Source organism: Pocillopora damicornis, chromosome 4 (assembly GCF_964200805.1).
Source record: "Pocillopora damicornis chromosome 4, jaPocDami1.2, whole genome shotgun sequence".
Taxonomy (NCBI): domain Eukaryota; kingdom Metazoa; phylum Cnidaria; class Anthozoa; order Scleractinia; family Pocilloporidae; genus Pocillopora; species Pocillopora damicornis.
The window spans coordinates 1472896-1486567 of record NC_142673.1 but is presented as its reverse complement, the minus strand read 5'-3'; the positions used below and the strand labels follow the sequence as shown (position 1 = coordinate 1486567).

Here is a 13672-nt window from a genome sequence, read left to right as displayed (position 1 = left end):
CACGGCATTCATGGAAATCAGGTTTTTAAGTGGCACATTGTTGTAAGTTAATATAATGTTCAGTTTAGGATTTGTAGGTTCTTAGGATATCAGTCATTGTATTGGAATTTTTTGTACCTGATGAATTTTTTTACCGTGTATAAATAATGATTAAATAAATACATTAAATAGATAAATAAATTTCAAGTCAAAAGGCGTGCTGTCTAACAACGAATATCAGGAAATATGTAAATAAAAACATTTTGTCAGGTTTCAATTTCTTTTGCGACCATTGGCACTTGTATTTGGCACGCTAAAGGCTAATATTGACAAGGAATTCGAAGGGTTAATTTGGTGAAAGTTCATTAAATGAAAATTGAAAAACGTATCAGGAAACTATCAAATACAACTTTGCGATCACCTTATGTTAATATTTTGTCTTCCCAGTTTTGAGTTCACAATCAAGCATTTTACAAGCTGTAAGTAGCAATTGTCGCGTAACAATCGAAGTTTGTTGAAAGATCCATGGTAAACAACAAACCATGTGGCTGTGCTATTCTTTTATTTAATGAAGTGAAGAAGAAAACAGTTTTCAGGGAGGTATTTGCAAGGGGTGAATTTGGGTGAATACGTCTGTAATCGAGCAGAAGGGGTTAAATAAATTATGACCGTCCCATTTTAATGCATCGAGTACCCAACTGCAAAAAGAAAAAAACCTTAATCACGTTAAAAAAAGAAAGAATTGGAAGGTTTTCAAGCTCCTCAAGCTTTTTTTCTAATTCTGTTTCCCTTTTCTCTCCATCCAACTACGTTAACCCCGTGTAATTCCACGGCGAAATGAGTTCAGTTAAATTTTGAAAGGCCTGGGGAACAGTATGACCCAACGTCGACAACAATAACTTTGGTTACCCAGATAGACATCGCGCACCAAGAGGCGAAAGCAATACAGCCCATATCAAACGATCTTCTTTCGCACACTTATAAATATTGCACGACGAGAGACCGAAAAAAAATATTGAAAAAAAACCAAGGTAATTTGTTCCTTCTTCCGAATATTTACAGGACGTGAGGGTTGAGGCTCTAAATGTCTACAGGCTTATGGGTTATTGGTCAAGCAGTTCACTACGGGCAGCAGGCGCTTAGATGATTGAGTGCATGGGTCTTAGCATTGTGAAAGGCTAGTCCGATCAACTGCCAACTCATCCAAGGGAGAGACAGAGAAAGACTGGGGGGGGGGGGGGTTTGTATTTGTTAGATACTTAATGCTAAATAGGATACGTTACCAGGCCAACTGGTGTCCTGACTGAAGGCTTAAAAATGCATAACTGTGTTAAAAATTACTCGCTCTTTTCACTAACGTCAAACAATGTCTTCATTTTTCAAATGTGATTCTCTGGTTCTGGAAAAAAAAATTATTTTATGTTGCATAGTTGCAGAGTAACGGGGACACCATGTATGATTGATATCATGAGCTTGATCCGGTCTTTACTTTGAATAGTTTATTTTCTGTGCATTTCTCAGAGTTAATCTAAAAAATTTGAAATTAGGAAGGTCATAAGGAAGGTCATTTATGTGAATTTTGGATATAATTCAAAGTGTAAATATCACAAGAATTTTCTTGAATTTTTTAATAATTAATCTTGAGTTTAGAAAATATAATACTCAGATACCGACTGTTAGTTCATTGACATGATCTTTATACGCAAAGATCTTTTTTGAGCTAAACAAATTTTCTGTTTTTCTTATTTCTCTTCGGGAACATCGGTTTTAACATAATCGGTTGCCGACAAATTTTATCATAAGCGCTGAATGTTTATTCTCATGTTTGTACCTTAGGCGAAATTATCATCGGGATACCGCTTTAACAAACACATCTTTGCGATATTACTTTCAGGATCTTAGATAAACAATGCAGGTGCCGATGTTGAAACAAAAGCCTCGTCGCCAAATCAATTAACAAAAAAAAAATTGATAAAAAAGTTGCGCTGGTGAGAGGAAATGAAATTAACGATCAGTCTGGGAAGACTTGAAATAAACCATAACTGCGACCTTCGGAGAGAGCTGAAAACGCAAAAGTAAGTTTCTCTAATAATGACTGAGTGCCTTGTATTCCAAAACAAAAACTTTGAAATTTAAATCAAAAATCTGTTGGTGGGAAAATGAATACTTGCTATTTTTAAAGTAAGAATCCTTGATATGTATAATTCTGAAGTTGCCCGCGCCAATCTCAATTTTAGGGTGTACATATTAAGACAAATAACCTTCAAATTGCCGAAACCGCTCGATGCAACTTACTAAATGCTGTATCTTTCAAGCGCCAATGATTGGCGAAATTCGTACCAGGTTAAAAATTGAATTCATCAAAATATCTCATTTTCGGTGTTTTAATTTAAAAGCTTAGACAAAACACGATTTGCAAAAATGTCACTCATCCGTTATAATCAATCATTAGTTACAGTTTTACGTTAAATCTTTACATAAAGAAAACGAAAAAATTTTTTAAATGTTTCATGTCAGTGAACCTGCTACCAGTCATTCATATGAAACTATACCGGATAATTTTATCGTTAACTCAGGCTGATTCTCTAAGATCAAATTTTAAGGCCGAAGAGTTACCCCGCCTCGAAAAGTGAGTTCAAAGTAAATAACTTTTGCAATCCTTGAGAAATAATAGCCCGCTGAATTAGCAATGAAATTTATAATATTCAGTGACGTACTTTTAGTAATTCTTCAGAGTGACTTTTCAGCATATCCAATTATCAAACTAAATGCTCAAAAGGTATCCACCGGCGTAAATAATAAAAGTGATACTACTGGCATTAATGGCAGGGCTCTAAAACGCCTCTTTTATTCTACACTGGCAAGTTTTTTGGGGAGTAATCTTCACGAATAAGTTTTGTTGAAAAATTAAAGGTTTTCCTTTCAGGCAGAAACAGTCGTCGTGGAACAAAAACAAAATGCCCTTAAGATTGAAATGCAAATTTTGCGCAACGTGCATTGCTTTCTGTAAACAATAAGTAGATTCATTACCTTCCGTAAATCAATAACCCACATAAAACTTTTTAAGTAGTATCACACCCTAAGGTAAGACCCATAATAGGGAATTTTTAACAACGGCCACCACAGCCCTTACATAGGGTCTGAGAGGAAACCATTGAAATTTTTCTAAGAACGACATTTTTTCCGCTCAACTGTAAAACAGCGGGTTCCGATTTCCCAGGTAATCTTAAATAATTCGAAAGAATGAACGCGCTTACCCCTTTTTTCGCTTTTCATGTTTAACGTGCTGGAACTAAACACGCTATAATGAAGACACATTCCACTTAGATTTATAACTAGCGGTGAGAAAGCTACCTCTGTTATTTGGTTGAAATAACGCTTTAACCGAAAACCTTAGGGCTTTTTTTTTCATTACCAACAGCTGCCAGCAAGAAGGAATTTAGTAGAATCAACTTAGTTACCACAGAATCCTACGCGCTTTTAATAATTAATAATTAATTTAAAAGCTTAGCCAAAACACGATTTACAAAAATGTCACTCATAAGTCTTGGTGGTCGAGGGCTGCTACTTAAAATTTTACAATTTTTCAAAGATTTAATAAAAAATAAAAGAAAAAATAAATCAAAACTGAAAGTAAAATGGAACGTGACTACAAAACAAAGGAAATAGAACGATTGAAAGTAAAATGAAGTAGCAAGCAAATTTAAAAGCAAAAGTAATTGCATTATCAAAGTAAAAATCATTTCAAAATTAAATTGAGATCCAAGGGCAATTCACGTCGAAATAAGAAATAAACTCAACATCAAATCAAAACAAAAGTCAAAGTGAATATCACTGTGGCCGAGGGCTGCCACTACCATGATACTGTGCTGGCGTGATTGTATGTCCCATCGTGCGTTGTGTCCATTTACTCAAGTTGTGAAATTGTTTTGATCTTGATTGATTTAGAAGAGTTTTTTAGTCACGTTCCATTTTACTTTCAGTTTTGATTTATTTTTTTCTTTTCTTTTTTATTAAATCTTTGAAAAATTGTAAAATTTTGAGTGGCAGCCCTCGGCCACCATAAACCTGCTACCAGTCATTCATATGAAACTAAATCGGGTAATTTTATCGTTAACTCAGGGGGAGGGGGGAGGGATTACAAAATAATTTGCTTATATCATTTGAGTTGATTTTATCCAGTTTATCCATCGAATTTTTCTCCTTTCGCAAATCCAGCTTCCTTTGGCATTAGAACGAACTGCGCTGTTTTCCTAAAGAGTGGAATCTAATCGGTTTTATTTTCATACCTGACACAAAGTTACCAAAAGCGATTGTGGTCAGCAACAGAAATTTGATAAAAAATCTGGCACAAAAGAAGGTAACTGTCTTCTTTTCAATAAGTCTATTTTCCTTCGATGGCATTTATTTTTAGACTTTTTAGCCAGTTTAGTTGGTCAGCTAAGAAATATGAATTTGAGAAGTCTGAGATTTCATTGCAAATGAGGATACGCTTATCTTGAAGAGAGAAGGAGAGAGAATGCATGGACGAACACGACAATGTTTTTTTTAATTTTCATTTTTATCCTCCAGGTTTGAAACTGTCAATTAATTATAAGGAGAGCTCTGACTATTTTTTCCACGGGCCTTGGAAGTTTACCATTTTAATGTAAAGGAGAGCTTAGGTGTTGGTGGCTTACCGAAATGGGTTTTCTTAAAAGTTGAATCCGCTCTCCCGGCTTGAGGTAGCGGTGGCTTTACGATTAACGCGCTGGACTCCAGGTCGAGAGGTCCTGATTCGAGACGAAGCCTGGTCATTGTGTTGTGTTCTTGGGTGCGACACTTTAAGCAAACAGTGCCCCTCCCTCTCTACCCAGGAGTATAAATGGGGTACAAGCCAACCCTCTGAAAAAGCTGACAAAATGTCAGGGGGTGACCTGCGATGGACTGACATCCCATCCAGGGGAGAGTAGTAATACTCCTGGTGTTGCTACATGCTATGGAAACTGGGATAAGCTCAGCTGGACAGGCCACGTGGTTCGGGCGCAGACTTTTAAACCCCCCTTACCCCTCCCCCCTCCCTCCCGGCTGCTCTCAAACTGAGGCTTTAAATTGTTGACTCAACGTCAATAAGTTAATGAAATAAACCCCGATTGGCAGGGCGTTAGAATTGTAGACCTGGTTTTTGGTAACTGGTTAGGATATAGAAAGGGGCCTTAAAGTGTTATTTTCTGTAAATGTGTTGTTTCGAAGATGATCCCCACTGTATTGGATTGGTTGGCTAAGGGATCTTTCACCCATACCAAACGCCCCGAAAAATGCTTATATTTTTTATGATTATTTTTAGGGTTGAGTCTGACGATGACGACTCTGAAACATTTTTGAACGGTTCTGAATCCCAGGATCACAGTGAGGCTGCGTCCTTTTATCTTGGTGATAAACACATACCGGTTTATGCCTCAGAGATGAAGGAATTGTCAAACAGCGACATTGCACGGCTATTACTAGATCCTCCTGAAGATAAAGCCGCTTCGAAACCACCCGTAAAGTGTCAAGAAAACAAAATTTTCATCATTGATAAAAAGTCGCCGTATTTTCGAAACCCAGACGACTGGAAAGCAGATGACCTTGGAGTCTACAAAAACGATGGCACTCATGTTTTTGCGTATTACGAGGACAAGAATCCGGAAATCCGCTGGATATCCAAAACAAAACCAGAAGATTGCAAACGCTCCACAGTTCTTCTCAAGAGAACGTACTGGACGCACGCACAACATCCTGATTTCCGCAAAAGAGCTTATGAAATACTCAGATATAGTGGGCACAGCTTTACGCCCGAGCGATTCGTACTTTTACAGTACAATTTCAGCGGAAAACCACATGCGATCACGACCAAAAAACACGGCAATTCTAAGTCCGAGAAAGCTTTTACTCGCACCAAACCTGGAGTTTTGGAGAGCATCAAGGGAAAGGTGAAAGGTTCTGTTCCTCCGTCCAAAGTGTATGACGAAGTGTTTGAAGAGGCTGGGGGCCTACTCAAGGTTTGCAGTGTCTCAGATGTTCCCAGAAATAGAAAGCAAGTGGAGAACGCAAAATATAAGGGAAGGGAAGTTCGAAGTCAAGACGAGTTATACGACCTAACCCTCAAATCAAAAGAAGAGGAGGAAACGGGAAAAGTTTATATTCGACGCCTGCAAGTTGCACCTAGTCCGGTATGCGTTTTGGCGTCTGATAGGCAAGTTCAGGATGTTAAGCGGTTTTGTGCCAATACAACTGAAAAATTTCCCTTATGTTCCCTTCTCCACCTACATCGGGAAGTCGCACGCCCAAAAGGAGAAGATCAATAGGAGAGTTCGTGAAATTCCAATGGAGGCATTTTTACAACTGAAAGAAGGCTCGATCAATAATGCAAAGGCTAAGAACAAGAATCTGACCAAATGCGCTTACAAAAACATGCCAAAGTCAATCGGTGGGAAACCTGGAGAAGCCGAACGGAAAAGAAAACGTAATCCCCAGTCCGAGCGTTCAACTAGCAAATGCACAGAAAGAGTTCCTACCCCTCCGAAACCAACACTTAACACCAATACCTTCAAAGTTAAATGGCTCAAGAACTCGAGGGTTTACAGATGTTATGGGTGTCGGCAAAACATCCGTCCCAAACCCCAGAAAGGCGAAACGGAAGTTGTTCCTCCACCACCTTGGGACTTTGTTCTCGCACGACTGGAACTCCGGCTAATCCCTAATAGTGCTGGTGAGCTGAAGATGTCCATCTAGCCGGAACCAGTGCATTATCACCCAAAATTGTCCTGTATTCGCAACACCCACGGCAAAAAGTATTATCCGTCGGTGGAAGTAACGGATGCTGACAAGGAGGTGATGGATGATATTCATCTTCGGCATTTACGAAGCGAGTTCGGTCTATGAACAGTCTGCGCAATCGTGGCCACGAGGCCATAATAACCGTATTTTCTCGAATAAGCGCTCACCCCAAACGCCTTCAGACTCAACTACAGCACAATCAGTGCAGGTTAATAATCTCCTACTAAGTGTCCCCCTCGATTAAGTTCTCTTCTTATAGTATTTCAAGTACCTCGGTGTTTGTGTTTTTATGTAAGCAATTGTAGCAAAAGTTTTCTTTTGAGTCGACCATTGTTTATGTTATAAGACGAAACCTGTGTGAACATGATTCGTAGACAGGTCCCGTTAATGTTAGTTATTACTGAAATTATTTCCAGTTTTTTTAAATCAACATCATTCTCACTTTTAAATTAAGCAACCGTGTGGCATATTTTGTCTAAAATTCACTCATTATTATTAGGGTTAGTTGGTGAAACCTGTGTTAAGATGACTGACATTGACAGGTCCCGTTAATATTAGATAATGGTATTCCTCATTGATTTAAGCTCGATATATTTTCACTGATAATGTCGGAGTTTTAGTTAAGATTGCGTTAACAAGAAGTAAGTCAACGCTTGTGATTGCATCACTGCTTGTGGACAAAGTCAAACCCTGACAAGCCTAATGTCAATTTTACTCAAAAAAGAGAGGTTGATAAATTAGTAAATGAACATCCACAGCATGATATTAAACATTATTACGAGCAAAGATATTTTTTCCGGTATTGACTTAATATCCGCGGAAGTTATCCTCCTAAGGGGAAATTAGTGTGGGTACACTTGATTTTTATCTGGCTCTCTTGATCCTTTGGCCTTGCCTATAATTCCGTCTTTTAGGCTTTGGGGTAATTTTCCGCCATTCCGTCTTTTAGGAGTTGCTGTTAGCAAATGACTGGAAAAAATGGGGTCAAATCCAAGGGAAATTGGGTCTTGTTCGAGTAAGCGGGGGGTTTCGAGTTCGCGGGGTTCGAGTTAGCGGGGATTTGGTGACAAGATCTATTCTCACCATGCAAATTAGACGAATTAGTGAAATAGCCTTTTTTTGTCCAGAAAGTTAATTTCTTCCGCTGATGTGTAAGCCGTAAATTTCACAGTAGGATGGTGGTGTTTTGGACACCTGGTCGCGAAGAAATTCTTCAAATTCTTCTTGACGGCTTCCTTCTGCTAACTTTCTTTTGTCCTTTCACGCCATGAGAATTTCCCACGCGCGTGACACCCTGCAAACCTCTCTTAGTGTTACTCAAGTCCCAAAACTTATTCGTGGATGAAAAAACGCTCGTATTGAAGGGCTCATAACGAGGGCTTGCTCTCACGCTAGTCTAAGTTTGGAGCTGGGGCTTAACGTTGTCATATTTTGAGAAGCCTGAAAACGTTCCTGTGATGTTCTCACATTTACAAGCATATGAGATATTATTGTTTCAATAAATCAATGAAGACGTGACCAGGAAACGTATCAAAGTTATAATTGTTTATTGTAATGTGGTCAGTGTCGAGTTGGTTTTCACATGCTTTGCTACTTTTTATGCCGCGACTAAAACTCATGGCAAATTTAGCATAACAAAAGGTAACTAAACAGGTTTACAACGCGAAAACGCAGCTATCGTTCATGCATAATGGTTCATTATTATTTATACCACTCAGTAAAAGAAAAAAAATTAATAACACTTAATTTTAGTCACGCGCGTTATCGTCGTGGGGATAAATGAGCCAAGCGCTTAGTGTTTTTGTACAAAATTTGTGCAACATGCCCTGACATCCGTTCCGTGTTTTAGGATTTGGGGTTATTTTCCGCCGTTCCGTGTTTTTTAGATTCTATCATTACACTAAAAATAGATGCAAAGAACTCTTATAAAACTAATTTCATTGTGGTTTACATTGATTAAACGTCGTTGATTGGTACATCATCATAAAAACTCTCGAAGTGGTTCCGAAAAAGAGGCCCTGTCGAAATAATAAGAGCTGTCCTTAGAGCTGCGATTTCAGTACAACCATTCTAAAGTTCGAAGTACAGAAGTGATTGAAAAGGAGCTTTAACTTTCCTTTGATTAGTTTTTGTCAAAAGGTAGGAAAATTTAGACAGATAAATAAATAAATAGATAAATAATGGATGAAAAGATGTGAGTGAAAATTGAAGAATGAAAATAAATTAATGAAAACGAACGAGTAAAGAGGTGAAGGATAGAATTTCCAAATATCAAATTAAGACGTGGTGTGGATGACACAGTAACAACTATATATTTACAAAAATTAACATGTAGCCTGTGTAACTAGGGGTTGAATGTGTGTTTTTCAAAACCCCAAATGGCAGAAGGCAAACCATTTGGCTATTTACAAGCATGGTGGAACTGTTGAGCTCAGAACAGTTGAAAGGCAAATCCAGACAACTGTTAAAGCGTGTCTCGAATCTGGAACTTCCGCATTGCGAGTACCATGCACTCACCCTGCCACGCTTTCTCTGCTGGCTAATTTCGTCACGTTAGCCCACTGACAAGAAGTCAAATACCAAGTTTATATTTTTGTTAAAAAGTAAATGCTTCATCCAGTCCTTACCCCATAGAGACTCCGGAAAAAATTCAAACAGCAAATCTCTAGACCATGGTCGTTCCTCAGGGCTCCTACAATTGAAGCAAATATGAATAGTTCATCCTTACTACCTCTAACATTTCCATATACCTTTAGACCATACAAACCATGTCAAAGCAGCCGTAATAAGATCCTTGGTAGCTTTTGATATATCCTCCGGCAAGTTTGGTTCCGTTGGCTTGGATCCAATACGGAACATGGCCGCTGCTGGCTCGAGGTCACCCAGCGGAGGTCTTTTCGTCAACATTTCCACAACTGTACAACCTACACTCCTTTATAGGAAAGAAAGAAAGCATTTCAATGAGAACAGAAATGCATCTTAAACAATTATTTAAATCAACTTTAATAGTCGAACTCTCATGAAACTTGATCCTCTCTTTCATAAAAATCAGATCCAGGGAAAGGACTGATAGCCTCAACGTAAAGACAGCTATCGGCGGAATAGGAGGAACGCGAAGGAGCAGGTCTATCATAAGTAGTTAGACAGCTAGCTTCGCAGCATTCCCACCTTATTCCCTTACAGCACTCTCTCTCTCTGTGTCTCTCTCTATCATCTTTATGTGTGTTTTACCTATCATGAAGACAGTTAAACTTACCAAATGTCTACCTTTCTGCCGTATCCTTCTCCCCTGAATATTTCAGGTGCCATCCAGTAGGGAGTGCCGCAATAGGATATAAGATTGGTTTTACTCCCAATTTTCTGGGTATGAATGAAAGAGATCAAGAATCTTTTATATTTTTTCTGGCTGATTTGTTTCAAATTATGCTCTTACCACGTCGCCCTAGACCAATGACCCCACAGGTCATGTTCAAAGACAGTTTCGGACGTTTCGGGTGGGGTTTGCAAGGAATTATATGCAACATTTGAAATCGTCAAATTGCGAGTAAACAAACAAGTTTTCCACCTCCAAATGTAAAATCAATGAAATACCGTTAATCACTACCCTGCTCACAGAGCGCAAAGCCCTACTTGTGGCGTGTTAAAATTGTGAAGAATCTCTTCGTGTGATCGCATTATGGTTTTTCACAATAATAAAATCCATACAAGTTCTTATATCGGTTTATCGCGGCTTATAGTCTTCAGCCATCTCATGTTTGTAAGGCTCAAGAAATGCATTGTCATGATATGTCTGATATTACTCGTGTGATTTCGTGAGAATCCTATTCCTGCAAAATCAAGCAAATGAAGTGCGCGTTCTGTCTGTATCTGGTCAATTCGCCAACACAACAAACTCGCCAGCGCAAAACTCGCCATGCACCACTGAAAGTCAAATTGCCACCGGTGGCGATTTGACTATTTCGATATGTGTAGCCTGTCGCATGAAACGTACATTAAATGAGAGCTAAGATGTAGTATTGTATGGCGAAAAGGGAAAGGGACTCAGAAGTTGTATGTAACCTCTCAAATATGGAACGTTAACCGTAAATGAAATAGAACTTGTTGATACCACGATGATCAGTTTGTGTAAAGCGAAACCAGAGTGATTTTCACCGAGTAATATTCGCCAAGTGATTTTCGCCGATTTTTAGGAAATCGTATGAAACTTACATCAAATAAAGGCTAAGAAGTACTAGCATATTGCGACAAAGAGCTCGCACAAATACAGCGAAGTTTACGGAAACAGACTTGGCGTCTTTTCTTTCTTTAAAGCACAAAGAATGTCGACGTGACCTTCAACACGAGTTTTGTCGCAACAAACACATTTCTTAATCAAACCTAATGAAGATTACATCATATGAAAGCCAGGATTTTGAGAGTTGTCTCATTTTTCAGTTTTGATGATGCGAAATTGAGAGTGTGGGCGAAATTTTGCTGAAAGCGACATTGCGTCCTCAAGGAGTCCCTGAGGGGCAAACTTTGATGTTCCCTTCGACGGCCGCGTTCGAATTTCTCGATCAATATCGTTGCAGGATAAAACTGACTTTTAGACTAGGGAGCACACCCTAAAGGTAGATCCCGAAATGCCAAACAAAATTTTGGCTGTTAAATTTTCCCAATTCTGAGGCGACGATTGATGAGTTAATCAGTGCTCAAATTGCCAAAAATGCGCTTCGAATTCACTTACTCTCACAAATTACTTTCTCTAGGTTTAGTATCTTGACTGGCTTATGAAAATTGGGCGTTTGTAGAAGGATGTGAAAGCCAAAATAGTTACTGAATTATTATAACTTCTGTTTGTTTTTAAGATTCGATTCATATTTTATTTTGTTCCTTTTTTATTTTTCTTCTTTGTTAACTTTTGTTGGCTAGTGAATTGACTTTTTTAGCATTTGGTGGTTTCTAAAGGAACCCTTTAATGAGAAAAATGTTCATTTGATAAAAATGTGCAGTTAATGTTGCAAGGTACTACATCCTAGTTTTCATTTGATTGATTGATTCACACCACCCTCAAGAGGGTGGTGTGTCTTTAGAAATGATTTTTGACGACGGAAGTGAGCATGGTGGTATCTCTAGTGGTGAGGAATCCGAATTAGATAGAAAACTGGAAAATCCTAGCGAAGAATCGAGGTAAGTAATCTCTAAACATTCTTGCGATATTTAAATGCGTGACACATGTGGTGTTGAAACATTTACTTTTACTTTTCGCGTACGAATCCTTGTTATTTGCCTTGAAACAAACCTGTAAATGTTTATTTGTGAATGAAAAGCAATATATTTTGTGATCAAACATAATTTTCAAGCGACAGAGAAAATAATCTTCGATGGAATGTTGGAGCGTAACGGCCTAAATTATCAGCCGATGACAGATCGAATGACACAGTGTGCGTCCGAACTAAATCAAATAAAATCTTTTATTTTTAAAACGATAGTTGTATATATATCGACCTGTACATTATCTTATAGTTTTGTATGTTTTTTAGATGTGGTTCTACTTGTTACATGCCGAAAATTCACAAGCAAACAAATTATGCTCAAGAATAAGCGGAATGATATAAAATGGCAGTTTCCGGTTTCACTTCTGAATTGTTTTACTCTTGAAAAATACATGGCAAGTGAAAGGCTTTCGATATATGTTGCGCTTTATGTATTTTGAGGTTGATTATCTCATTTGTCCCTGTTTCAAGGCTAAATTTCAGAAGTCAAACAAAGAAATATAGTTCCAATGGTTGCACTGTAGACTTCAAGAGGGATTAGTAAATTTGGGCTTGGGGTGATGATAAGGTCAGACTAATTAGTCAGTATGTCAATCAGTGTTCACTAAATATGTGTAAGACATCTCAGATTTGTTATTTTCCAACCAATTTTTATGGAGATGTTGCCCATATAACAAGGAACCTCTTTAGCTAATTTTTGCCGCATTACTTTATATTATTTGGGTATCACTTAATTCACAGTTCAAATTTTGATATTTTATGCTAATTAATGTTAGTTTGAAAGCATTCAATGAGGTTGTTTCCTTTTTCTTGGAGAGGAAACATGCATTTCAGGAAAGCTTATGTACTGCTGTTTCAAGTGAGGTATAGCTTACTTCCCTTGTGTAAATACTTGGTGAGGAATAATTTTTTCAATAATCTGGGTCAATTTTTATGGTTTTGGGGTACAGTTTGGAAAAAAATTGTAATTAATTCTGTATTTGTTCTTTTTCAGCCAGAGTCTCTGGATGTCTTGCCCATAAGATAAGGAATATTTTATCTTAGAAATGTTTCCTTGTAACTCCAATCCATTCAGGCCCAGGCTGTTTCAAAGTCAAAAGTTGTACGATAATTTATGCCATTTTCTTAGCATGATTTAAAATCCATGATTTTTGGAGGCAAAATATATTTTTTCTGAAAAGCCAATTTTGTCCTCTTTCAAATTAGATATAGCACTAATCACTAGTGTAAATACTGTTGACAAAAAAAAATAAAAGAAAAAAGGTTGCCATCATCTGTCATTTTTTTTAAGTCTGCTACTGCCCAGCCGGTAAAACGAGATGTATTTATGACAATTGGCAACGAAAGCACTAGTAGGGATGTACTCGGCGACTCACAAAAGCGTTATTGTTGCCCGTGGGCAGAGATAGGAAAATACTCACCGCGTAAAGAACCAATTAGATTGCAGGATTCGTTACCGTGCCCTCTGAGAAAGCAATAATCTTTCCACTTTAGCCGCTTGTCGACAAAAGTTTTAGGTTTGGAAAACTCTTTAGGATGATAATTAAAAGTAACCTCCAGATTTCCAAAAATGCTCATTTTATCGTCATTTTCACAAATTTTCACCTCTAAAATTGACAATTTGAAGTTATTTAAGTATT

The 13672-nt window shown here is 37.9% G+C and overlaps 1 protein-coding gene and 1 pseudogene across 1 annotated transcript; one reads left to right on the top strand and one right to left on the bottom strand.

Moving 5' to 3' along the window:
* The first annotated feature begins 5384 nt into the window (after positions 1-5384).
* On the top strand, positions 5385-6882 carry LOC149046396 (uncharacterized; annotated as a pseudogene).
* A 1913-nt stretch (positions 6883-8795) lies between these two features.
* LOC149046395 (mitogen-activated protein kinase kinase kinase 2-like) lies at positions 8796-10166 on the bottom strand. The gene is made up of 2 exons (XM_089203192.1): positions 10034-10166; positions 8796-9709 (listed from the first exon to the last, which is right to left on the bottom strand). The coding sequence occupies exons 1-2, from the start codon at positions 10084-10086 to the stop codon at positions 9511-9513; spliced, it is 252 nt and encodes an 83-aa protein (XP_089059318.1). The 5' UTR covers positions 10087-10166; the 3' UTR covers positions 8796-9510.
* Between the last annotated feature and the right edge of the window lie 3506 nt (positions 10167-13672).